At 46.7% G+C, this 27358-nt stretch overlaps 1 protein-coding gene and 2 non-coding genes across 8 annotated transcripts; 1 reads left to right on the top strand and 2 right to left on the bottom strand.

Moving 5' to 3' along the window:
• Positions 1-747: 747 nt before the first annotated feature.
• PABPC4 (poly(A) binding protein cytoplasmic 4) lies at positions 748-14404 on the bottom strand. Of its 6 annotated transcripts, none has more exons than XM_068966026.1 (16): positions 13720-14401; positions 10881-11074; positions 10043-10158; positions 8742-8881; positions 8307-8401; positions 7512-7649; positions 6886-6981; positions 4876-5148; positions 4439-4526; positions 4173-4292; positions 3584-3670; positions 3362-3489; positions 2148-2241; positions 1892-2022; positions 1525-1627; positions 748-1020 (listed from the first exon to the last, which is right to left on the bottom strand). In XM_068966026.1, the coding sequence occupies exons 1-15, from the start codon at positions 13910-13912 to the stop codon at positions 1538-1540; spliced, it is 1983 nt and encodes a 660-aa protein (XP_068822127.1). In that variant the 5' UTR covers positions 13913-14401; the 3' UTR covers positions 748-1020; positions 1525-1537. The 6 variants fall into 6 exon arrangements, 5 of the variants coding, with proteins under 5 accessions (XP_068822127.1, XP_068822128.1, XP_068822129.1 ...); XM_068966027.1 differs by having other exon boundaries at positions 4221-4292; XM_068966028.1 differs by lacking the exon at positions 3584-3670 and having other exon boundaries at positions 13720-14403.
• On the bottom strand, positions 6482-6616 carry LOC138074761 (small nucleolar RNA SNORA55). Its single transcript, XR_011144573.1, has one exon. It is a non-coding gene; the product is annotated as a small nucleolar RNA SNORA55 (small nucleolar RNA).
• A 3258-nt stretch (positions 14405-17662) lies between the features above and the next one.
• On the top strand, positions 17663-17769 carry LOC138074624 (U6 spliceosomal RNA). The gene has a single exon (XR_011144457.1). It is a non-coding gene; the product is annotated as a U6 spliceosomal RNA (small nuclear RNA).
• Positions 17770-27358: the final 9589 nt, after the last annotated feature.

Here is a 27358-nt window from a genome sequence, read left to right as displayed (position 1 = left end):
GGATTAGATCTGATAGAGTGCCTTATGAACTAGGGACAAAGGTTCGTGACATTGTACAGGAGACAGGGATCAAGCCCATCCCCAAGAAAAAGAAATGCAAAAAAGCAAAATGGCTGTCTGAGGAGGCCTTACAAGTAGCTGTCAAGAGAAGCAAAAAGGAGGAAAGGTAAGATATACCCATTTGAATGCAGAGTTCCAAAGAATAGCAAGGAGAGGGAAGAAAGCCTTCCTCAGTGATCAGTGTAAAGAAATGGAGGAAAACAATAGAATGGGAAAGACTAGAGATCTCTCCAAGAAAATTGGAGATACCAAGGGAACATTTCATGCAAAGATGGGCTCAATAAAGGATAGAAATGGTATGGACCTAACAGAAGCAGAAGCTATTAAGAGGGGGCAAGAATACACAAACAAAGCTAGTGGAGATGATGGAATTCCAGTTGAGCTATTTCAAATCCTAAAAGATGATGCTGTGAAAGTGCTGCACTCAATATGCCAGCAAATTTGGAAAACTCAGCAGTGGCCACAGGACTGGAAAAGGTCGGTTTTCATTCCAATCCCAAAGACCTCTGTTTACATCCTCCCAGTTCTACATACCTTGTTAACCAAAAACAATCTGCTCACACAACTTCACTTAACCTTATTTACATCCAAAAGTTATTTTCAGCGAACACTGCAATTTACAGAAAACTGTGGTCAGAGAAAAACAGAGTCAGTTTTATGGAGATTTTTTTCTTTATTGAGAAACTTAAGACTTGGGTACATCAAATAAAACCAATTTCTGGGGGAAAAAAATCAAAACCCACAATAGAAAAAAAAGTTAACACTGTCTGGGCCATATCAGAACCCAGAGAATATATTCTTTAAATTGAAAAATTCTAGGTGCTTCATAATTGACCTTTTGATACAAAATGACCTATTAAATTTGCAATTGTGGTTCTTGGTGTTGAGGTCCATAGGACAAGCTAGGAAGTCTTCAAACCTTGAGCTGAATTCCATGAGGGTTTATTTGGCTTTTGAATCCTGAAAAGAAAAGCACCAACACAAGAAATACATAATCAAAAAAACCTCAGAGACTCACAGAAACCTCTTCTAGAAATACTGCAGAGCAGGGTTTCTCAGCCTTGGTGCCCAATGACATTCTGGCCCAGATCATTCTGTCGGGGACATTCCCGTGTATTTAAGGCTATTTAGCTGCATCCCTGCCCTCAACTAGATACCGGTAACACATTCCCACATTCCCAGTTGTGACACACGTCACATGTCCTCTGAGGAGGCACCCCTAGTTAAGAACCAGTGACTCTGCGGCTACTGCATGGAAAGCCCCACCCTTGACCTTTCCTGGGCATCCCTACTCCAGCTCCAAACGACAGGGCTCAGGCCGTGAACAAGGAGGACAAGCCCTACCAACATTCCAGCCCTGGCCCTCACCGTGGGCTCCTTCCCCCTGCCTCTGCCCCTGTTTCGCTCTCAGGGGGATATTCAGGAGTTAAAATCATTGCAGAAAAGAAAAATAGCCAAACATACGGTTCGTCCTTGTCTAAGAGGTAGCAGCAGCAACAGCGCCCACCTTCTGAGCAGCTTCTTTCTTGGCATGATGAGCCTGAAGGACCGCCACAGCCTCATCCACCTGTAAGAAATGTCCAGGTGGTCAGTGACATCTGAGGAGAGCTACCCTGCCCCTCCCTGGAGCCAGGCCCCGTGGGGCGTCTCCTGGTGGTAACTACTTTCCCAGATCCCCACAACCCAGCAGTCCCTAGGTCTCAGGTGAGGCACAACAAAGTGGTCATGGGGGTAGCAGAATCTTCTCTCTGCCACTCCTGGGTGTTCACAGCCACCCCTCGTCCTCCTGAACCTAATGAGCAGAGGCCAGAGGATCTGAGAACCTGCTCACCTTGGAGCGGAGAGACTCGGGGGACTCCAGCATGTGCAGCAGCTCCGAGTTGTCGATCTCCAGCAGCATCCCAGTTATCTTCCCAGCCAGGTTCGAGTGCATCGTCTGGATAAGTGGGAACAGACGTTCACCTGTGGGAAGGTATTCCGTGAAAAACCCAGTGGAATCCCAGTAGAGGATGGACGCTGGCGTCTAGGTCAGTAGTTCAGCGTCACCCCTCCAGCCCCCCACGTCTGCAAGCACATGGATCCCTTACCCAGCATCTGCTTCTGTTCCTGGGGGGGTGCTGCAGCCAGCATGGAGGCAGTCAGCGGCTCCTGCCCCTGCACGTGGACCGCAGGCTGGGGTGCCTGGGAACCAGGAGAGGCGGCAGGTTAACACATGGCAAGGACAGTGACAGTGGTTATGAGCCCAACCACTCAAGTCTACTGAGTGAAAGAGGAGATGGAAGCAGTTGTCCTTGCTCTCGGGGAACTGACTTCAGTCTTGGCGGACGGAGAGGGAGGAAGAGAGTGGTGTGAGGAAAAAACCAACAACCAATTAAAATGGCATGCTACTCGAAGCGAAGGGAAATGATTAAGAAAAACCTACAGTGCTAGGCAGTCATCCACCAAATAATTTTAATTGACTCAAGGCCAGTGATCGTAATTTACCAAATGCATCGAAGCCTTGATAATAAACAAGGTCCTATGAACACTGCTATGTGCAGTTGTCTGCTAAAAGTTTTCCTTTGGGGTGAATTCCCAGTAGAAACTGGGTCAAAGGACAGAAATAGCAAAATGCTTATAATTGCATCCTGCATCTCCTTTACTGCACCACCTGTTTATTATATCAAATGCTTGAGGAATGTCAACACGCAATGTCAATACCAGTCACAGTCGTTTAAAAGAAGGGCCTTGTGGACAAAAAATATTTCGCATAGGGCCTCCTGGGAAATTTCCAACCTAGAGCATGGAGCCGGAGGAAACAAGGCCCAGCAACACTCCCCCGAGCAAACTGCAGAGTTCTATCACAAGCTCCCTGTCTGACCTGCCTGAGGGGCCCAGCTCTAGACAGCAGTTCCAGCTCAGTAAACCTGGGATCCGGGTCCAATTCCTCCAACCCAACCTAATACCTCTGAAGCCAAGCCTTTCATCTGTAAGATGCTCACCCCATTACCTTGCAGAGCAACTAAGGATCAACTCAGCCACTGGATGTGAAAGTGAAATGGAAGCTCAGAGCTGCGAGAGCCCCTGCACATGGTGAGGAAGAGAGCAGGAAGCAGGCTTCTCCTCCGGGGCACTGCTGAGTCAACTCTCATCAGGAAGAACACCTGCAAGCCCCTTCTCTCCCACTAGAGTCCCCCACAGGACACAGCCCCCTGACACAGAGCAGGCATTTAATGTCTAGTAAAGGAATCCAAGCAAGGCAGCTTTGCAATCAAGGGGAGACAGGGGAAACCCTGCTAGGGTTCTGTTTGGTGGACCTCACCTGCAGGGGCTGGATGGCAGGGTGAGGACTGCGGACGCTGGAGGCATATTTGTAAGGTGCAACAGCCCGAGGAGCAGCGGCAGCAACAGCAGCACGAGGCGCTAAGTTCTGCACAGCTGTGGGGACACCTTAGGAGAAGGACAAGTGAAATTAAAGCCCAACGGTCTGGGCAAAGACCCGTCAAATCCCATCTTTCCCCATTCTCTGTGCATCCAATACCACCTCCAGACTGGCAGCTGTCAGTCAGCCCTTGCTGGGCGGCACCAGCCCCACCAAAGTCCATAGCCAAGCGGTCCGGGCACTCAGACCCTACAACAGACCAGCAAATGCACATCAGTGTTGGCGGCAGACGTCCAACTGGCCACGTCCCACGGAAGGAGCGATTCCAAAGCATGTTCACACAGCACACATGGGGCCACTAGCTCTACTTTCGAGGAAAAGCCAACAGATAACATACAACTCTTGCCACCTCTTGGTTGGAATACAGGACATAAATCTGCAAAGAAGAGCCTTGAATCTCCCAACCCCACCCAAAGAACAGGCCGCCTCTGCAGTCATTCAGCTAACACATTTCTACACTTAAAACTTTTTCACACAGAGTCACCGATGAGGCAAAGAATCTTAAAAGGAACCAACACTCAGAACACAGGTTGTTTTCCTGCTGCTCAAGTACCTACCTAAGCACACAGCTAAGATTACAGAACCAGGACCGGACAACACGGTGAGCCCAACGAACGGACCAACCCTGGGCAGAGCCTAGTCGTCCTGACTCCCTCCTCCCCGGGCCACACTTCAAGGCCAGTTTGCTCACCGACTCTCTGAGCGGTAGTAGGGAGGCCGCGAGAGGCCGGAGCATTACCAGTTGGAGCCAGATGGCGAAGAGCTGGACGAGGCCCAGACTGGCGTATAGCACTTGGCATTCCTTGGAAGCCTGGTGAAGAGACAAAAATCGCACATCACTGGTGAATGACATGGACCTGAACCTAGGCTGTACCCCAGAGCAGGCAGGGAGGGGAGGTGGGGGAGCCCAGGACAGGTACATCCTGGGGGATCAAATCACTGTTCCCCACCACCTACCTTGAGGTCTCCCACCTTGCTGCCAGCGTGGATTAGGCCTTATCTGTGCTAACTGGTTAGGTGTGTAATATGGAGGTCTTCCCTGAGCCTGGAAGAAAGAGCAACCAAGCCCTTTTACTTAAGTTCCTGAAGCCACACTAGAGTAGTATCTCATCTCACCTCCGTATCAGGCTCTAGGCTGATTATTTGGGACAGAGGCACTCTCTACTCAAGGGCGTGGGTGAGGGGCAGTCAGTTAACATGGACTCTTCGACTCTACCCCTGCCACTGTGTGTGCACGACCACAAGTAAGTCCTCCCTTGTTTTATTTGAAGGATCTTTCCTCTGACATTCTAAAGCTTCAATATCCAGAAGTCCATCTCCCCCACCACTGTGGACTATAGGAGCAGCTGTCAGCAGGCAGGTTCCAAAGAGGCATGAACAGACAGCACACCCACCTGTGGAACTGCTGGCACAAAGTAGCCCCCAGCCGCAGGCTGGAACTGATTTAAGATGGCGTTGGCGGGCAGTGCCCTCATCCCGGCCACCCGCTGCATATATTGGTTGGTCAGGTGAGCCTTTCTCTCCTCCTTTCTCTGGGCCAGAGCGACATACAGTGGCTTGGAGCCCACGATGCGTCCATTCATCTCCGTGACTGCTTTGGTTGCCTCCTCAGGGGATGAGAAGCAGACAAAGCCAAATCCTTTGCTTCTCCCATCCTCCAACATCACCTACAAAAACAATACCAGCCACTTAGGACAAAGGTGTCCATGTGTTAAAACCTGAGCTCCCCACTGTGAGAGTTGCCAGGTCGAGTCAGGGCATCTCAGCCCAGTCTCATGATCAACCCCAGACCAACTGAGTCACCACCTCAAAGGGAGAACCTAAGCATTTTGCCTTTTTAGATCCCCAAGTGACTGAAGTTCCCAAATACCATGAGATCCCTAGTGGCTGAAGCAGGAACCCAAAGATGTTTTCTGAAACCCAGAGGCATAACTATCTCTGGGAACTCAGAGATCTGGACAGCAGCATCAAGCAATTTATCTGTAGAACTCATCTGCCCAAGACCTTGGTGAACTGAACTTCAGGAGTTGTAAAATCTACATGTGCCACCCTCAATTCAATGGGAATAAACACAGCAGAAAGACAACCAGCCAGGAGACAGAGCTGGATTCAAGCCCTGCTCTGTAATCGCTATGCTATAGTGCTTAAAGAAAAAAAAAAAAAAAAGGCTTTTTCCTTGCCCGAGCAGCTCATTTCTTGCTTTTCCCAGCCTCTCTCCTCAGAAGCACTGGGAGCAGTGTGACCATGTCGGTTGGATCATTAGCTCACAGCCTGGATAATCTCCTAAAGAGGAGGCCTGGGGAGTAAAGACATGTAACCACCCAACAACTGTCTACCAACAAGGTGGACCAATAATGCACATGAAAGTACTATGACATCTTCATCTTGGAAATAGCACCCAGGAAACTTAACACATGGTGCTTCTGCTTGCTTCTTGCAAATACCATCACGACTCCTGTGCTGGTCAGCTAGAAGAGACTATCTATCATTCGTTACACTGCTGGAGGCCCATCAAGAGGGTGATAAGAGGGAGGGGGCGAGGAACTGAGGCAATTCCTGAAGGTGGCCTCTGGCCAACACCCTGCTACCACTGATAATGCTCCTGGGCTGTGAGTGACAAGCTAAGGGCCAGGGCAGGGTTGCCAAATCTTAACTGGCCCACTGGCCTCCGTTCTCGTCACCTGAAGGACTCTGTGATGTGGGCTACACCTCTGTGAAATGGGAACAGAGTCCGTATGAGGCTTTGCCCCAGACTTTCAGGCGCCACCAGTTCCCACCACAAACCCAGAGCACTTAGGACATGCGGTGAGACATCTTCACCTAACCAGTATTCTCTTGCTCCTTATTTTTACAAGGGGGTTTGCACTTACTCCCCCTGGCTAAATCAGTTGATATAATTAACAAGGAAAATCAAGCAGACACAAAACACAGAAGAACAAACTTTCCACTCTCCTTCTTACGAGACCCAATTCCAAAATCCTCAAAACACCTCCGTTTGAGAAGTGTGGCAGAGTTGTAGAGACAGGCCCCAAGACAAATGGAAAACAGCCTGTCTGGATTTCCTCTGCTCATACTGTAGCACCATCTGTCCCCACACCAGCACGAAGCAGCAGAGAATGGGAAAGATTCAGGTGCTCTCGGGGGCTGGAAGAGAGAGACTGAGTCAGGTTCACCTCCACACGCCGGTGCCTGGGAGACAGTGCAACGTTACCCCAATGAACTGTCCTTCTCCAGAGCATATACTCAGATGGCAAGTGAAGACAGGAGAAATTCCTAGGCCAGTGTGGTAGCTACTCTCAGAAATGAACAAAATTTAGATCCTATCCCTTCAATGAAATGAATGCAATAAACTTCTACAGGATTATAACTTTTGTTTTCAATCCCCGAACCTCAGTATCAAATACCTTAGCACTGGTGATTGATCCAAAAGGAGAAAACTCTTTCCTTAACTTCTCGTCATCGATGGTGTCATCCAAGTTCTTAATGTAGAGATTCACCCCCTGAAGCAGAAAGATCTCTGTTACACACGCCCTGAAACTCTGGTTCTCAAAATTTGATCCCCAGACTCGTTAGAAATGCGAATTCTCAGGCAAGCACCTGCCACTAATGAGGCAGAAGCTGTGCGCCCAGCTCTGTGTCTTCCCAAGCTCTGCTGGGGATTCTGATGCAGGATCAAAGCTGAGGAAGGACCACCTGAAGACTCGACGGGACCATCGATGCAGTCCCAGCCTTCCTCACAGCTGCGCAGGCTCACCACTGACCCCAGCAGGGCTCGCCTTACCACCATTCCAGACTAATGGCTATCATTTAAGTAAACAGAACAGAGTCCCTAAACAATTTAAATCTTTGTCCCTGTCCTAGAATTGCTGCTGTATCTGGTAGGTATATCCTTTGAAACCTGACGATCTTGGGAGAAATCAGAAGAGCAAACTCATGGTTCCCAAAGAGAAAGCCTACCAATCAAAGGATGCTTTTGCCAGTACCTTGAGGTACATCCCTGCTGGTAGGCTGGGCTGAGACCACCTCTCACCTGATAGCGACTAATCCTTTCCTGCTTCAGCTGTTCAAATTTTCGCTTTAACTCGGCCTGCCGCTCCACTTTCTTTTGTGCACGGCCAACGAAAATGACCTTCCCAGTGATTTCTTTTCCATTCATCTCTTCCACAGCCTGAAGAGGAAATACATGACTTTAAACCAAGATGCAGAGGCAGGGGCCTTGCTCTGTAGGTATGTTAACTCCCACCAAATATTCTGAGAAAGAAATAATCCCTATAGGGCTAAAAACGAATTTCCCTCTGAAGTCAGCTAAGCCAAACCAAACCTTCTCATCAGTGAAATAGGGTTAATATTTAAATGGGTCATTGGTCGAGATAATACAGTGAAAAAATCGTACAGCTGTATAAATACAAGCAGAGCAGACATGAGCCTAGGCTAATAATTTGGCTGCCACTACATTTCTCAGGTTCTTTCGAGGATACTGAGTGATACTGAGTGTTGAGGGCCGAGCACAATGCTCTCCCCAGAAGTGGCTATTGCTTCCAGGTTGGCAACTCTGGGCTCTTGGTTCCCTCACCTACAAGTGGGAACAAACCCCTGCCTTATACTTTCAACCTATAGGCCTGAAGAGCTGAGGTGACAGGCACATGCCAAATGCTTTGAAAAGTTACATGAAATGCCTCGGGAAGGTAACTCCAGAGCCCAGAGACTGCACATAACTACTAGATTCTCAGGGAATGACAGCTCCACCCTATGTGATGGTTAAGACCCTGCCCACACGCTGGGGCCACTCCCTACAAATTTTCCCCAACCCTCATATTACTCTCACCTTATTGGCATCCTCGTGTTTTTCGTAACTCACAAAGCCAAAGCCTTTGGATTTCCCACTGGGATCTCTCATCACCTTGACACTTAGGGTCTTACCTATTGCCAAAGGACAGAACTATTAGTAACAGCATCTCTACCACAGCTCAAAGAGAGGCTTCTTTGGGAGCTCACTTGATGCTCCTGCTGAGGCCAGACGGACTCAAGAGGCACCATGCCTGGCCTTCTAATTCTGACCAAGCTGCAGAGATGGTCTTGGGAATGGGACAAAGTAGGATGAAGCCAAGAGCTGAGGCCTGGGCTCTATTCCTATCTACCCGGTAGCCTTTGTCATATAAGGCATTTTACCTCTGGGTCTAGATGCCCTCATCTCTTAAATAAGTAAAAAGATGAATTCCAGGTCTGGTGGGACACAGGGGGGCAAGGGACCCTGACTTACCAAACTGGCTAAATAGCTCTTTCAGATTCTCATCATCAACCTCTTCCCCAAAGTTTTTGATGTAAACATTGGTGAATTCCTTGGCTTTGGCTCCTAGTTCAGCTTCCCGCTCTTTTCGAGACTTGAATCTGCCCACAAACCTTAAAAAGAAACCAAGAAAAGTACTGATCACTCAGAGGAACAAAACATGATTTCGAGGGGCCCAAAGGAATGCAGATTAAAGGCTGACAGGAGAGGTTAAAACACGAGTCCCCCTCCAACCACCAAGAGAGCAAGCTCAGAGATGCCCCAACTCCCCAGCAGAAAGAGAAAGAGGCGGGACTATCCTTCGAGGATCAGCCCCAGGGCTCCTGGCTCAGGCCAGGGCCCCTCCTACCACATCACATTGCCTTCGTGAAGAAACCTGATGACCATGTTTTTAAAACGTTCATTTCTGTACATCTATGTAAATGCATAGAAAAGGTCTGGAAGGATACAAACCAAACTGTTAACAGTGGTTAATCCTAGGAGTGAGATTGTTGGAGTGAACCAAGAGGCAGCCTTTGTTAGATTTCTTTCTAGTGATACCTTTAGAAGACTTGACCACTGGGGCAACCCATTCCCTGGTCTGTTCAATAACACAATGGACAGAAAAGACTTTTGCTTGTCATAACTAAGATTTACTGTATGGTCCCTTCTCTCTCTGCGTGACTTAACTAAGATCACCATCTCTCCACTCTAAAGTAACCACACCAAAGCAACATGGTCTATTATGAGTAGTCTTCTGCACTGGGATGAGATTTTTCACTGTTAAAATACTACTGTGGAGCCAGCCTAGTATTTTGAAGGCCACTGACTCATAAGTTAGCCAAGTGGAGGGGACAATTTGGCATCAACTCCTAGCGAGTGACCCCACAGATAGACCTGAGTCATGGAAGGTCAAAGTCACATGGCTAGTACACAGCTTCTGGTCAGTCCCAGGCCCTCTCCACTCTGCCGCTGGCCAAGACCCCTGCTCAGAGTGGGCTCAAGAGCTGCCTTCCAGCCAGCCCCTGTTGCCAATGCTCACAAAACCCACAGACGGATGCTTCTAAGGGAGAGGCGGCAGGCAGGCCATGGCTTGGGCTGGAAGCCCGCCTTGGCGAGTCAAAAGGGCTGCCACGGCTCAGGCAGGGAGACTCACCAGCCCTGGAGTGGAGAGGTAGGAGCAGGCCACACTTGGGCCGAGAGAACCAGTAGCCGCCTTGTGTGTGCCAGTTAATACCGAGGTGGGGCCACGGCTGGCTCATGCGATGGCTGTTGCTCCGGACTGGGACACTCACACTTTGCGGTCATTGAGGAGCATGCCGTTCATCTTCTCGATGGCCTTGTCGGCAGCCTCCTGGGTCTCGAAGTGGACAAAGGCATAACCCTTAGAGCCGTTCTCATCACACACCACCTGTCAAAGATAAGGCGAGCCACTTCAGCACCACTACCCAGCTCCAAGGACTCTAGAGCCGTGTGGGCTCCTGAGTCTGAGAGGCCTCTAGCCCATCCATGGTCAAAAGGAAGGAGATTACAGCAGGTACCTAGTGATGTTCCACTTACAAATGGTAGCCACCATTAGGCTGCATTCTATTCCAAAAGTTTTATTTCATTAAAAAAATATTTTGAGATCTGGGTACAAAACCACAAGGTTACAGAAAGACAAACCATATTCCAAGCCCACAACAGAATTTCACTCTAGTGTGGAGTCAGCTATGCAAACCACCACCACGCAAGTTGCACAAAATGCCCCCACAGAAACAGGTGCACGGAGAAGGAAGAGGGTGAATTCATGCTTCTAAAATGACTAAGTACAGCTTCCTGGAGACCAGGCATTGCTCGGGTACTTGCCACCCTCCCCACCCAAGAGAACCTTTTGATGCCTTCCAAAGTTAGGAAACAGGAAGGATATTTCAGGCAGAGGGAAGAATAAACAAAGACAAGAAAGCACTTGCTGGTTTATGCTGGGCTGTGGCACTGAGATTATCTACAGGGAACTTTAAGACTTCTGAGCCATTTCCAGCATTTTGAAAATTATCATACTCAGCCTCCCAATTCCAAGGCAATTCCCCACTTAATATTTGTTTTTATGATTCAGTTAATTATTCTGCTGGAAATCATTTAATCAGTGTTTACCTTGCAGGACAGAATGTTCCCAAAAGCAGAAAAAGTATCATAAAGTGCCTTGTTATCTATAGATTTGTCCAGGTTCTTGATGAAGACGTTTCCCACACCAGATTTTCTCAGAGACGGATCCCTCTGAGACCACATGATCCGGATCGGCTTTCCCTTAATTACATCAAAGTTCATGGTGTCCAAGGCCCGCTCAGCTGCAGAATAGAAACACATTCCCGTCGAGGATATAAAACGTCACCTTGCGTACTTAAATGACTGTCACCATCCCAGGAGCAGATAGCTCCAGGACTTTTCAAGGTAAGCACTCTGATACAGGGAATTCTATTAAAATTAAACGACGTCCGTTTCCTCTAGCCTGCAACGCTACTGAGGATAGAAGTTCTAGCAAACCATCCTCCTTCATGGCAGAAGTCTCAGTTCCTCTGGGCTAAGGCAGTTAGGCAAGATAATCTAAATGCATTTATGGCACCAGGATCAAATGATAACACCTTACGTTTGATTAAGCTTTATCATCTATAGAGAGTTTGCCGCCTATGCAGCCTACTACCCACAGAGAGGGAGGTGCAAGAGGTGAAATGACCCATCTTATCAAATGGACAAATTTATGATCAGGATGGCTAAACAGTATAGCTAACTACCGATTAAGAAACTAATGGCCGACTTTCTGATTATTTTTCAGTAACATATTGCATCAGCGTTATCAACTAGCTGTCACTTAGTTTACAACTCGTCTATTGGACGAATGACTAAAAAAATCCTGTGAACGATCACTGGGGAAAATGTGCTATCTCTGAATTCAGCCCAGTTTCCTGTATTTTTAATTTCTGGGAAAATTCAGACAAAAAACCTTAATTATCAAAACGATGGTCACACATGGAAATGTCCTTTGTATTATCAGAATGAGCAGGATGAAACCTCAACACTTTGCCGCCTAAGTTGCCAGAGCAGTCAGGCCCTGCACCTAGTGGTTTCTAGGCTATCAAGCCTCCATCTGAGTTCCAGGGAATTCCAGGAATTTCAGATGTCCCAGTGCCCAATCAAGTTCTCAACCTAGTGCTCTGGGATGTTCCTTCACTTCTCAACCAAATCCAGGTATACACCATCTGTCAGCAGAACACTTTTCTTTACTGGCAGTAAACCGATTCAGACCCACTTTTCCTGACTTATGCACTGACATCACCCAGAATCTCCTCCAGGAAAGGATAGGGGTAGGGGGTGTTACCCCTGCCTCAAGGCACCATCTCACTTAAAATAGGGACAAGATCCCTAACCCTTCCCCTCCACAAGCTCATCTGTCCAGTCAGCCAGCAGAGTAGCTCCTTTTCAGTACTTCCAACCACCTTTCCCACTGTTCTCAGCTAGATTCGTTCAGTGTAAGGGAAGGTGGTCAGGGAAAGGGGAGATGGCATGTCCAAGTCAGCAAATGTCCAGGACCGAAGGGCTCACTTGTGAGGACTCTGATCCACAGCCTGCAACCCCAAACTGTGTTTCATGAATTAGCAAGGAAGAAGGCCGTTTCAACACGGCTCCTGTCTATTTCCAGACAGCACTGCACAAGGCAAGTCGGCTTAGTCTGACAAATCTGGCTGCACTTATTTATAGCAGGGAGAGGTCCTGCAGAGGTATGTGTTGGCAGACACACTAACCAATGGCTTGTGCTACTATCTCTAAGTGACAGGACTTTTGTTCAGAAGAGTCAAAGAGGCTGACAAGAGCCAATGGGCCCACTACTCCCCCCTAAAAAGGCCACACTCAGCTACTTCCTTGTGCCCTGTGGCCAGAAAAAACCCAGAGCCCGCTGAACTGACAGGAGCAGTGCTGTGTCTCTCAAGTCCACTTATCTGGTCTCAGCTGCATCCTGGGCAAGTGACATTCTGTGGGTTTCATGGACAGTGGACCAAGTGGGGGCAAAAGTAGGGACCTGAGACCCTCTGCCACAGGACGGCTTGTTCTCCCAGCAATGGTCTGTCTCTACGGCTGTCCCCTTCTGTTCTGGAGTCACGTGCAGCCCCCGATTAGGTTTCTTTGGGCCCCACTAAGGTCAGGCCTGCAGGCTGGCAGGGCACTGCACCCACAGTCCCAGCTTAGCCTCCAGCCTCTCGCAGTTCCTTTTCCTCTTCGGAGGTCCTATCTTTTTCAGATGAGATGAAGTGAAAGGGTTTTTGACAAGTGTAAAGCACTGTCCACAGGTGAGGTGATAATCCCCAACAGCCTAGCGGATTTCCAAGGGGCGCCTCCCTGACTACCTGCGCAACCTGCTCCAAAGCCCAAGGAGCTGGCCTGGCACCACACACTCTGGTTGTGCTAACACAAGTGCCTGCTCAAGCTCAACACACAGAATTGTTCCCCTGCTCCCTACCTGCCCTGAAAGATCCATCAGCACAAAACCAAAGACTCTTAAGCTTAGGGTCAAGTGAGGGGAGCGGACAGCAGTTTTGCCATGTAAAATTTTGGAATAAATTGTGTTTCAATCATCCTAACTTTTCCTCAAGCCTGTGAGGGGCCGGAGCCCCTGGCCACCTAAGGCTCTCTTAACAGAGCAGCCCCCCTACCCCCACACGGAATGACAGCAACTTCCTTCTGGTCCTCCTTGGGCTCCAACACCCCCTCCTCCCACCACTGATTAGCCCAAGGTCACCCAGTTAGAAAGTGGTGGAAGCAAGACTGAAACTCTGGTCATCTGATGCCAGGATCCCAGGAACTCAACCCCCGCATCCCGTCCCCTACTAAGGCTTCTGTGCGCTCTCGCATGCCCCTCCCCGGGGGTGGGGACCCGCCTGGAGAAGGACCCCAGGGTCTCCTGGGAGCCCACAGGTTTGTGGCCACAGCTTGTACTCACCGTCAGCCGGTTGCTGGAAGTTGACGTAGGCATAACCCAGGGAGCGGCGGGTGATCATATCGCGGCAGACCCGGATGGACAGCACAGGCCCCGCAGGACTGAACTTTTCGTACAGCATGGCCTCGGTGACGTCCGAGTGCAGGTCACCCACGTACAGGGAGGCCATGGGGTAGCTGCTGGCCGCAGCGTTCATCTCCCCAGCCCCCACCACCCCGAGCCCCGCCAGGAGGACTTCTTAAGAGGGACCGCACAGGACAAAGGGGGCTCCGCTCGGAGCCGTGGCCCACGCCGCGGCTCACAGGTGGCAGTGAAGCTCGGAGAAGCTGGGAGTCGGCTCGGAGGGCCGGAGAGGAGTTCGGGGACGGCTCGGACGAGACTGCCAAACCGCAGACAAAAGGCTCTCAAAAACAATATGGCCCTCCCTGGGAGTTTTTGATTTTTCAGCTGTCCTGGTCTGAAGCTCCCAATTTCAAAAAAAAGGAAAAAAATTAAAACGGGGACTCCCCTCCGAATGACAAAAAAATTTCCAGAGGCAACACAGCGGTGCCCACGGCGGCCTCCGGGACGCGCGTTTCTCTATAAATATAGGCCTCGGGCTCCCGGCGGTTTAAGATTACAGCAGCCCGGGGAAGAGGGAAACCAAATATTTGTCGGTGCCGACTCGGCAAGCCCCGGGCGGCCCGAGCGCGCAGCCGCCTCCCACGCCGGGCCGGCGAAGGGCAGCGCGGACACGTGGTGTGGGGAGGCCGGCGCGCGGGGGGCGAGGGCGGCGGGCGCGGGGCTGCCACGCGGCGCAACCGGGCGGCGGCGCGTGGACGCGGGCGCGCGGGCGGCTCACCACCGGACCGACGGACGGGGACCGACAGACGCCCAGGTGCGGAGCGGCGGGCAGGCCGGAAGCGTGCGAAAGTGACTTCCCCGCGGTTTCTCCGAAGAGGATTCGTTTTTTTCTTTTTCTTTCTCTCTTTTTTTTTTTTAATTTTAAAGCGTTTTCGGGTTTTTTTTCTTTTATTTTTTTCTTCAGGCTACTAGGCCCGAAAGTCGTGGAGGCTGCGGCGACCCGGGGCGGAGAGAGGCGGCCGGGGGAGCCACCGCTCCATTTATACCCGCCCGCCCCGGGCGCTGCTGGTCGAAGGGCGCCTCGCGACCTGGGCGCAGTCGTGCCCGCCCACTCGGCCCGGGGGCCCGAGGCGGGGCGGCCACACGAGAGCGTCCCGGCGCGGCCGCTTGGCGCCACAGCGACCCCTGGCGCTCGGAGGACCGCTCCGCTAGGGCCTCGGCCGGACCCAAGCGCCGCTTTCCCTACGGAAGGCTGCAGTGTAAACCACCCGCTCATCTGCGACTAGAACGCAAGGATAATGTCACCCACTCGCGCGCATCATGTTTGTAATCAGTGTCTTGCCGAAGTGTAAAATAAAGATGATATACAGTAAATTATAGTCACATAATAGGTGCTCCATGTACATGATTGGGCCCAAATAAAGAAGCTTTTAGATTACTGGGACCTTGCATCGGGAACATGACAGCTACTTCTGCAGTAGTACCCGTGGGTGATGAAATGCTCTGGAAAGATGAACAAATTTTGGAAAAGCTTCAATAAAACAAGATACAATCATCCCTCTATTTACAAGGTTGTGGTCTTCCTGGAAATTTAGTTGATATTTAAGGACACTGAAAACTGGACATTACTAAAAGGCACACAAATGCTCTCATTGAAAACCATTGATTTGATTAAATGAATGAAGAGCTAATAGTATTTATGAAGGTGAAGTCGCTCAGTCGTGTCCGACTCTTTGCGACCCCGTGGACTGTAGCCTACAAGGCTCCTCCATCCATGGGATTCTCCAGGCAAGAATACTGGAGTGGGTTGCCATTTCCTTCTCCAGGGGATATTCCCGACCCAGGGATCGAACCCAGGTCTCCCGCATTGGAGGCAGATGCTTTAACCTCTGAGCCACCAGGGAGGTGCAGCCAATAGTATTTATACATTTACTCAAAGAAATGGGCTCACTCTATGTCAACACCAGATAAAGGTGCTAGCGGATACCATGGCGGACAAGGCAGATGAAGTCCCTCTCTCTCTTGATATTTATACTCAAGGTAGTGTGTTTTTTTTGAGGGGGGGGTAGTGTATTAAATCAAGAAACATTTATGGAGCACTCCATCTATAGATAGATCCCCTCCTGAGGGAAGCCTTCCTAGACCGCCAAGTCGTTTAAAGTAGCTTACCAGCACTGTACATTTCAGCACACCATTCTGTCTTCTTATCTTCAAGGCTCACTATCTGAAATCATGTGATTCACATATGTGTTTGCTTGTTTGGTTTGTTTCCCACTGTAAGAATGCTTCATGAGAGCAGAAACATGGACCAGTGCCTACATGGCACATACTAAATAATAATAATAATATCTGTTAAACAAATGAATACCATAAGTAAACCTTGCATAGTCCCTAACCTTGTGTAGCTATCTAGTGGGGAACTTACTACCTGTGTGACCTTGAGCAAGCTAGTTGACATCTCTGACTCAGATTTCCAATCTGTAAGCAAACTAATGGGCTTCCATGGTGCCTCAGACAGTAAAGAATCTGCCTGCAATGCAAGAGACCTGTGTTCAATCCCTAGGTTGGGAAGATCCCCTGGGGAAGGGAATGGCAACCCATTCCAGTATTCATGACTGGAGAATTTCATAGACAGAGGACCCTTGTGGGCTACACTCCACAAGGTCACAGAGTTGGATATGACTGAGCAATTCAGGGTGGGAACACAGCCCCACCCATCAGCAGAAATTTGGATTAAATATTTACTGAGCATGCCTTGCCCACCAGAAGAAGACACAGTTTTCTGCACAGCCAGTCCCTCCCATCAGGAAGCTTGCACAAGCCTCTTCTCCTTATCCATCACAGGGCAGACAGAATAAAAACCACAATCACAAAAAACTAACCAAAATGATCATATAGATCACAGCTTTGTATAACTTAGTAAAACTATGAGCCATGCCATGCAGGGCCACCCAAAATGGACCGGTCATGGTGGAAAGTTCTGACAAAACATGGTCCCCTGGAGAAGGGAATGGCAAAGCATTTTGGCATTCTTGCCTTGAGAACCCCATGAACACCATGAAAAGGCAAAAAGATACAACACTGAAGGCTGAAGCCCCCAGGTCAGTAGATGTCCTTAAAATGCTACCGGAGAAGAGCAGAGAAATAGCTCCAGAAGGAATGAAGAGGCTGAGCTAAAGCGGAAACGATCCCCAGTTGTGGATTTGTCTGGTGGTGAGAGTAAAGTCCGATGATACAAGAACATGGAATGTTAGGTCCACGAATCAAAGTAAATTGGAAGTGGTGAAATGAGACAGCAAGAGTGAACACTGACATTTTAGGAATCAGTGAACTAAAATGGACAGATATGGGCGAATTTAATTCAGATGACCATTATATCTACTACTGTGGGAAAGAATCCCTTAGAAGAAACGGAGTAGCCCTCACAGTCAACAGAAGAATCTGAAATGTAGTACTTGGGTACAATCTCAAAAACGAAAAGGCAAACCATTCAACATGACAGCAATCCAAGGCTATGCTCCCACCACTAATGCCGAAGAAACTGAAGTTGAACAGTTCTATGAAGATCTATAAGACCTTCTAGAGTTAATACCAAAAAAAAAAAAAAAAAGTCCTTTTCATCATAGGGGATTGGAATGCAAAAGTAGGAAGTCAAGGGATACCTGGAATAACAGGCAAGTTTGGCTTTGGAGTACAAAATGGAGCAGGGCAAAGGCTAACAGAATTTTGCCAAGAGAACTCACTGGTCATAGGAAACACCCTCTTCCAACAACACAAGAGATGACTCTACACATGGGCATCACCAAAATCAGAGTAATTATATTCTTTGCAGCTGAAGAAGGAGATATAGAGCTATACAGTCAGCAAATCAAGACTGAGAGCTGTGCTCGCTTCGGCAGCACATATACTAAAATTGGAACGATACAGAGAAGATTAGCATGGCCCCTGCGCAAGGATGACACGCAAATTCGTGAAGCGTTCCATATTTTTATCACTCATTATCAGAGAAATGCAAATCAAAACCACAATGAGGTACCACTTCACACCAGTCAGAATGGCTGCGATCCAAAAATCTGCAAGCAATAAATGCTGGAGAGGGTGTGGAGAAAAGGGAACCCTCCTACACTGTTGGTGGGAATGCAAACTAGTACAGCCACTATGGAGAACAGTGTGGAGATTCCTTAAAAAATTGCAAATAGAACTACCTTATGACCCAGCAATCCCACTGCTGGGTATACACACCGAGGAAACCAGAATTGAAAGAGACACATGTACCCCAATGTTCATCGCAGCACTGTTTATAATAGCCAGGACATGGAAACAACCTAGATGTCCATCAGCAGATGAATGGATAAGAAAGCTTTGGTACATGTACACAATGGAGTACTACTCAGCCGTTAAAAAGAATTCATTTGAATCAGTTCTGATGAGATGGATGAAACTGGAGCCGATTATACAGAGTGAAGTAAGCCAGAAAGAAAAACACCAATACAGTATACTAACACATATATATGGAATTTAGAAAGATGGCAATGACGACCCTGTATGCAAGACAGGAAAAAAGACACAGCTGTGTATAACGGACTTTTGGACTCAGAGAGAGAGGGAGAGGGCGGGATGATTTGGGAGAATGGCATTCTATCATGTATACTATCATGTAAGAATTGAATCGCCAGTCTATGTCTGATGTAGGATACAGCATGCTTGGGGCTGGTGCATGGGGATCACCCACAGAGATGTTATGGGGAGGGAGGTGGGAGGGGGTTTCATGTTTGGGAACACATGTAAGAATTAAAGATTTTAAAATTTAATTTAAATAAATAAATAAATAAAAGGACTGAAATCAAAAAAAAAAAAAAAAAGACTGAGAGCTGACTGTGGCTCAGATCATGAACTCCTTCTTGCAAAATTCAGTCTTAAATTGAAGAAAGTAGGGAAAACCACTATGCTATTCAGGTATGACCTAAATCAAATCTCTTATGATTATACAGTGGAAGTGACAAATAGATTCAAGGGATTAGATCTGATAGAGTGCCTGAAGAACTATGGATGAAGCTTCATAACATGGTACAGGAGGCAGTGATCAAAACCATCCCCAAGAAAAAGAAATACAAAAAGGCAAAATGGTTGTCTGAGGAGGCCTTACAAATAGCTGAGAAAAGAAAAGAAGTGAAAAGCAAAAGAGAAAAGAAAAGAAGTGAAAGGCAAAAGAGAAAAGGAAAGATATACCCATCTGAATGCAGAGTTCCAAAAAATAGCAAAGATACATAAAGCCTCCCTAAGGTCCCATCACTTCAGGGGAAATAGATGGGGAAACAGTGGAAACAGTGTCAGACTTTATTTTGGGGGGGCTCCAAAATCACTGCAGATGGTGACTGCAGCCATGAAATTAAAAGATGTTTACTCCTTGGAAGGAAAGTTATGACCAACCTAGATAGCATATCGAAAAGCAGAGACGTTACTTTGCCAACAAAGGTCCATCTAGTCAAGGCTATGGTTTTTCCAGTGGTCATGGATGGATGTGAGAGTTGGACTGTGAAGAAAGCTGAGCGCCGAAGAATTGATGCTTTTGAACTGTGGTGTTAGAGAAAACTCTTGAGAGTCCCTTGGACTGCAAGGAGATCCAACCAGTCCATTCTAAAGGAGATCAGCCCTGGGATTTCTTTGGAAGGAATGATGCTAAAGCTGAAACTCCAGTACTTTGGCCACCTTATGAAGAGTTGACTCACTGGAAAAGACTCTAATGCTGGGAGGGATTGGATGGCATCACTGACTCTGTGGACATAAATTTGAGTGAACTCCGGGAGTTGGTGATGGACAGGGAGGCCTGGCATGCTGCGATTCATGGGGTCGCAAAGAGTCAGACACGACTGAGCGACTGAACTGACTGAACTGAAGTGAACAGTGAAGAAAAATAGAGGAAAATAATAGAATGGGAAAGACTAGAGAGCTCTTCAAGAAAATTAGAGATACCAAGGGAACATTTCATGCAAAGATGGGCTCGATAAAGGGCAGAAACAGCAAGAACCTAACAGCAGAAAAAGATATTAAGAAGAGGTGGCAAGAATACACAGAAGAACTATACAAAAAATGCCTTAATGATAACCACGATGGTGTGGTCACTCACCTAGAGCCGGACATCCTGGAGTGTGAAGTCCAGTGGGCCTTAGGAACAAAGCTAGTGGAGGTGATGGAATTCCAGCTGAGCTATTTCAAATCCTAAAAGATGATGTGGTTAAAGTGCTGCACTCAATATGTCAGTAATTTTGGAAAACTCAACAGTAGCCACAGGACTGGAAAAGGTCAGTTTTCATTCCAATCCCAAAGAAGAGCAATGTCAAAAAATGTTTAAATTACCACACAATTGCACTCGTTTCACATGCTAGCAAAGTAATGTTCAAAATCCTTCAAGCTATGCTTCAACAGTGTGTGAACCAAGAACTTCCGGATGTACAAGCTGGATTTAGAAAAATCAAATTTCCAAAGATCAAATTTCCAACATCCATTGGATCATAGAAAAAGCAGGGGGGGGGGAAAGAAAGAAAAAGCAGGGGAATTCCAGAAAAACATCTACTCCCGCTTCGTTGACTATGAGAAAGACTTTGTGTGGATCACAACAAACTGTGGAAAATTCTTAGATCTGGGAACACCAGACCACCTCACCTGTCTCCTGAGAAACCTGTATGCAAGTCAAGAAGCAACAGTTAGAATCAGACATGGAACATTGGACTGGTTCAAAACTAGGGAAGGAATATGTCAAGGCTATATATTGTCACCCTGCTTATTAACTTACATGCAGAGTACATCATGAGAAATGCTAGGCTAGATGAAGTTCAAGCTGGAATCAAGATCGCTGGAAGAAATATCAATAACCTCAGATATGCACATGACACCACCCTGATGGCAGAAAGCGAAGAAGAACTAAAGAGCCTCTTGATGAAGGTGAAAGAGGAGACTGAAAAGGCTCAACATTCAAGAAACAAAGATCATGACATTGGTCCCATCACTTCATGGCAAATAGATGGGGAAACAATGGAAACAGTGACAGACTTTATTTTCTCAGGCTCCAGAATCACTGCAGGTGGTGACTGCAGCCATGAAATTAAAAGACACTTGCTCCTTGAGAGAGAAGTGATGACCAACCTAGACAGCATATTAAAAAGCAGAGACATCACTTTGCCGACAAAGGTCTGTCTATGCTTTGTCTGTAGTCAAAGCTATGGTTTTTCCAGTAGTCATGTAAGGATATGAGAGTTGGACCATGAAGAAGGCTGAACACCAAAGAATTGATGCTTTTGAACTGTGGTGCTGGAGAAGACTCTTGAGAGTCCCTTGGACAGCAAGGAGATCCAACCAGTCAGTCCTAAAGGAAATCAGTTCTGAATGTTCTTTGAAAGGACTGATGATGAAGCTAAAGCTCCAATACTTTGGCAGCCTGATATGAAAAGACCCTGATGCTGAGAAAGATTGCAGGCAGGAGGAGAAGGGGATGAGAGAGGATGAGATGGTTGAATGGCATCACTGACTCAATAGACACGAGTTTGAGCAAGCTCCGGGAGAGAGTGAAGAATAAGAAGACGTGGTGTGCTGCAGTCCATGGGGTCGCAAAGAGCTGGACACGACTTAGTGACTGAACAGCAAAGTACACTAATAAACGTGCTTACTTAGTCGGGTTTTCATGACAATACACATAAATACACATGAATCGCTTGTGTAAATGATAATTATTATTATCAAGCTACATTTGTACTGAGAAGAGAGGCGAGTTACCTAAGTGAAGACAGGAAGAACAGCTTGTGCAAAGGCCCTGAGATAGAGTGGACTGGAGTGGAGTCTGAAGGACAGACTGGTGCTGTGAGAGGTAGACGAGACAGCCAGCTCTAGGAGATTTGAACCGTTTTGGACTTTTTCCTGAGATCAAAGGGCAGAGTTAAAGGATTTTAAGAGAGAGCTGCCTTGGTTCAAATTACATTTCTTAAAAAACCTTTTGGGAACTTCCCTGGTGGTCCCGTGGTTAAGAATCCACCTTGGAATGCAGGGGACGCAAGTTGGATCCCTGATAGGGGAACTAAGAAACCACAAGCCACAGAGCAACTAAGCCCACGTGCCGCAATCAGAGTCTGCGCTGCTAAGGACTATCTTGCATGGTGCAATGAAGATCTCAAGTCTGCAGCTAAGACGTGATGCAGCCAAATAAATTAACTAATTAAAAACAAAACCCTTTGGGCTACAGAATATAAAAGGATTAGAGGGTGATTGCCAGGAAGAGACTTGGGAGGTGAGGGCCACTAAGGTGGTGGCTGTGGTGATGGAGAAAGTGACTTGATTAAAAAAGAATTTAGTCAGTCTAATCTGTGACTAGTCAGATGTGATAACTGAGAGAATAAGAGTCAAAGAAAATAAAATTTTTAAAAATCTGGGAAGATGGGGGAAAAAAATTTAGATTCCCCACGTCAACACAAGGATATCACTTAATAATAAGTCTTAGAGGGAGGCAAAGCCACCAAAGGAGACTCTTGGATTCCAGGCCTGCAAAATCCAAACAGGACTGGGTCAGGGTCTGGTAGGATAGGTAGAGGCTGCACAAATGACCAGACTGGTGATCGGGAAGGAGGCCTGAGCACAGAAGTGCAAATCTACCTTTGCTGGAACGGGAAGGGATGCACTTTTTTTTTTTTTTTTCACTGGGGCAGAACTTACTCTCAGCGGGTCTATACTTGAAAGATGGTATGATGTGTCAAGAGAAAGAATGAGTCCAGGGTGGGAAGACGAAGGGGAAAAAAAACTTCATGGTGACGACATGGCTGCAGGGGAGGTCTCTGCAACTGAGGATTCTGTAGTATAGCAGAATGTCAGAGCTTTGCTTTCTGGAGTCATTCATTTGTCATTTAATCAAGGTCCTATGGCATATCTAAGAGCCAGGCTTGCTCTGTTCCTGGTGCTGGGGACAACCTGTGAGCTAAACATTCACGGAATGTCCTGCCCATACGAAGGAGAGAGATAAAAAAGCAACCAAATATGTGTGTGTATGGAACTTATGAAATGTGCTTTGAATCTAGAAACTTTTTGAGGGTAAGAGCAGGGGAAACCCAGCCCCATCCTCCCAGCAGGAGATCATTCCACCTACAAAAGCTCCATTTCCTATAAGCAACAAAGGCTCTGCCTCTCAGGAAGGAAGACCCTTCCTCATCCACAGACAGGGTCTCTGAGATCATGGAGGTTTGGTTCAGGCAAAAGACGAACCACACAACTTCGGACCATTGTCCCATCTGCGGGCCTCCTCCATCATGTGATGGGCTCAGTCGGCCCTTTAAGGAAGAGGGACCCAGAATCTGCCACTAAAGGGAGGATGGTCTTTCCTTTCTGTCCTCCCAAGGAAAACTTCCTGGAGGAGGTAACAGTGGAGCTGAACCTTTAACAGAAGGTGGCGTTTTGTAAGGTAGAAATGGAATGGAGGCCAGGAAATCATTCTACAGACAGAAGTCCAGCGATGGATAAAACATTTACTTGCTTAGTAATGAAGTTTGGGCCTCAGTTTCCTCATTGATAGAATACAAATGGTATGAGATAATATACGTAAACTTTGTACACGGTCCCAGGTATCCAAAGAGCATTTGGTAGACAGTGGATAATACAATACTATATTATTACAACATGACATTTTCAAGGCTGCTATGAGTGGCCCAGTGAGGCTAGAACTTGGAGTGTGTATGTCTGTCTGTCTGTGTCTGTGTGTGTAGTAGGGAAGGGAACTGCAAAATAAAGTTGAAATCTTTCAGAGGTTTTGAATACCATTCTAGAATGTAGCATTTCCCAGGAGTAATTGATCCAGTGAAGACTATTATTTGGAAATAATGACATTAATAGCTAATGCCACGTGGTATTTTCTATACCCTAGGCACTATTCTACACTCTGTAGAGTAGCTGGCCAAGATCAAAAAACTGATGAGAGTTTTTTCTTGCTCTAAATCTCGTGCTATCTAAAATAGCACAGGCTGATCTCGTCTTACTGCACTTTGCTTTCACAGACGCTGTGTTTTTACAAACTGAAGGTTCGTGGCAATCCTGCATCAAGCAAGCCTATCAGTGCCATTTTTCCGATAGCCTTTGCTCGCTTCGTCTCTCTGTCACACTTTGGCCATTCTCGCAATATTTCACATTTTTTCATCATTATTGTATTTGTTATGGTGGTCTGTGATCAGTGATCTTTGATGTCATTATGGCCAAAAAATTATATGATGTGCTGATGGTTAGCAATTTTTTTAGCAATAAAGTACTTTTTTTTCTTAGCAGTAATGTACTTTTTGATTAAAGGTATGTATATTGTTCTTTTCTTTCTTTTTTATTTTTATTTATTTTTTTTATTAATATTTTCTTTTTTCTTTCTTTTTTCAAATTTTCAGCCACAGTGTGGGACTTGGTGGATCTCAGTTCCCCAACCAGGAATTGAACCTGGGCCATGGCAGTGAACACCTGGCATCCTAACCACGAGGCCATCAGGGAACTCCTTGCATTGTTCTTTTAGAGATAATGCTATTGTACATTTGACTACAATATAGTGTAAAAATAAATATTTTGTATGTACTGAGAAACCAAAAAAATTCACGTGACTGGCTTTATCGTGAGACTTGCTTTATTGCAGTAGTCTGGAACAGAACCCACCATTATCTCCAAAATCTGCCTATACTAATCATGATAACTAACATGTATTGAGGCTTACGCATATTATTCCATTTAACGTTCACAACAGTCATAGAAAGTCAGCGCTATCATAGGCTTGGGAGAGTGAGTGACTTGTCCGCGGCCTGATCACTGGTAGCTGGTGGGACACTGGGAGCCATGGAAATGTGCCAACCTAATTCCTTCTGGAGAGCCTGCTGTGGGGGTGCTCTTGATTGACAGCAGCTGTCCCTTTGGCTCCACCACGGTGTTCACAAGGGGCCACAGCCAATGACATACACGGTGGAGGAATGAGTGCTGGCCTATTGCTGCCTGGTATGAGACTCTTCTACTGGGTGTCCTTGGCTTGAGGACTCACCATCTGTCTAGCCAAGATTCTCTCAAAGCTGTAGTGTGAAGCTCTTCCTGCCCAGGCCTTCCTTCCTGCTCCCCCAACAGGTATCAGATCTACTTCCTGGTCTGAAGGCTCTCCCTGCTTGCTTCCACACCCATCTCCTTTATCCTTCATTGACATTTTCCTGACAAATCTCTTGCATACTTAACCCCATTTTAGTGTCTGCTTCTTGAAGGACTTACAGACAGAACACATGTTATAGATTCTCAACCACCCTGTCTCTTGTGGATGACCCCTGAGGGTGACAAAGCAGTTCACACAAACTAATTGTTTTGTGTTGACAAGAAACATGTCCAGCAATGGGTTTCTCTGCTGGCTCAGTGGTAAAGAATCCACCTGCAATGCTGGAGACATGAGTTTGATCCCTGGATAGGGAAGATTCCCCAGAGGAGGGCATGGTAACCCACTCGCCTGGAGAATCCCATGGACAGAGGAGCCTGGCAGGCTACAGTCCATAGTATTGCAAAGAGTCGGACATGACTGACCAACCAAGCTCACATGTACATGCTGACTCCTCATCTGATAGCTCTGATTTTGGAAAGAACTCACCCACCCACCACCCGCCCACAGAAAGAGGTGATCTTGGTGGCTAACAGGATTAAAGGCATGTGGATGCCTTCTATGAGAAAGAACCCAATTTCCCTGCCCAACAGGTAGAAATCCTCTGTATCTCTCAATAACACCTGAGAGCTTCCTAGCAGTGTAGCATCTCAGGCCCCACTCCCTGCCTATTGAACTAGAATCTGCATTTTATCAAGATCACCATTAAAATTTGAGAAGCTATATACTGTCGTGCCTACCTACCACCACTCTGCTCTGCCCAGGGCCCAGGCCCTTGGGATATCCATACAATTCAATATTATTCAGCTAATAATTAAAAAAATAGTAATAATGTACTGTTACATGCTACATGAAAGAACCTTGAAAACATCATGCTAAGTGAAAGAGCCAGTCACAAAAGACAGCATATTGTAGGATTTCATTTACATGAAGTGTCCAGAAGAAGCAAATCCATAGAGATAGAAAGTGCACTGGTGGTGCCTAGGGCTAGAGGAGGGAGGTGGGTAGGAGGAAATGGGGAATGGCTGCTAAGGGATAAGGGGTTTCATTTTGGGGTGACGAAAAATATTCTAGACTTGATTGTGATGATGGTTGCACAACTCTATACTCAAAACAATTAAATTGCACACTTTAAATGGGTGAATTGCATGAGTTGTGAATTATAACTCAGTGAAGCTGGGATATATGTAAGAAGGTCTGGCCTCAAAGAATTGTTATGAGAACTCAATAACACACTCATGTGTGTAGAGCTTTGCAAGAGTAGCTACTGTGGAGGAGACACAGACCCTATCTTTGAGTAGCTCATAGTCTAGTGAAATAAATGACAAAGGCATAAGAAATAAAAAATCCAGAAATGAATGGACAATGATCTCTAAATTAGGAATAGCTACCATGTTGGGCAGATCATAAAAGAGAGAAGTAACTTGCTTATTCATCCTTCCACCCATCCATCCATGCATCCATCCACCCAGCAATTGCTTGACACCTATTATAAGCTGGATATGGGGAGCAAAGATGAATAGTATAAGAAGTAGGCACACAAACATATACATTCCATCATAGTATGGTAAATGCCTTGGAGAAGACATAGTGTAAGTCCAAGATGGGTGTAACTGACTAACTAAAAAGATGGAAAAGTTCTCTCCAAAAGGGGACAGCTGGGCCCTTCTCTTTGTTTCTGATATAACCTCCTTATCATTTCAAACTAAAGAGCAATGCTTGCTTATTGAAATAAGCCAAACTGTAAGGAACAGAATAAAGATGAAGGCAAACTTCCCTCTCCCCAGTGGAATCATGGTTTTGTGAATTCCTTCTATACTTTCTCTCTGTGGTCACACAAATGTGTATCTACTTGGCACTGTGTCATGTGTGACTGTCATACACTGAGATCAACCCTGGTAGATCTAACCTATTCCTCGTCAATAAGAGTGAACCATAATTCCTCAAACATTCTCTATCCACAAACACACAGTGTTTCCCGGTTGGAGCCATGATAAAATATTGCATGAACATCTTGACCTTAATTAGCAGGGCTTTTAATTTGACTGAACAGAGTCTCAAAAGGATTACAAGGGTCAACGAGCACATGTATTTTAAATTTTAAGAGACACTACCAGAGTTTTCCAAAAGCTTTCTTTAATTCAGTCTCCCAAGAGAAATGTATGAAAAAGCCCAGTTCTCTGCATCTGTGCCAGTTCTGAATGTTATCAATTTAAAACATTTTCCTCAAGCTGATAGGCAAAATGGTATCTCTTTGTTGTGCTGTTGATGCTACTAGGGTTACTGCCTTTTCATATGGTTATTGACATTTCCATGTCTTTATTTGTGAGGTGACTGAGCCTGGCTTTGAACTAAGTAAATGGCATTGAGAAAGTAAATGGGACACTTAGCAGAAGACATTTCATGCAGAGAGTCTGTGCAAAGAGCTGCGGAGGAAATCTGTTG

The sequence above is a fragment of the Capricornis sumatraensis genome, chromosome 2 (assembly GCF_032405125.1).
Source record: "Capricornis sumatraensis isolate serow.1 chromosome 2, serow.2, whole genome shotgun sequence".
Classification (NCBI taxonomy): Eukaryota; Metazoa; Chordata; class Mammalia; order Artiodactyla; family Bovidae; genus Capricornis; species Capricornis sumatraensis.
Note: the sequence above shows the minus strand (reverse complement) of the source record. Positions and strands in the feature narration are given on the sequence as shown.

Bases quoted from the DNA above. Each gene is read 5' to 3' on its own strand.
- PABPC4 (XM_068966026.1), bottom strand. From the start codon at position 13,912: ATGAACGCTGCGGCCAGCAGCTACCCCATGGCCTCCCTGTACGTGGGT. The intron at 8,402-8,741 runs GTAAGTCAGGGT...CTTTGGCAATAG, and splicing joins AGAGCTATTTAGCCAGTTTG to GTAAGACCCTAAGTGTCAAG. The intron at 2,242-3,361 runs GTGAGGTCCACC...CCTGGTTCCCAG, and splicing joins CTGCCATCCAGCCCCTGCAG to GCACCCCAGCCTGCGGTCCA.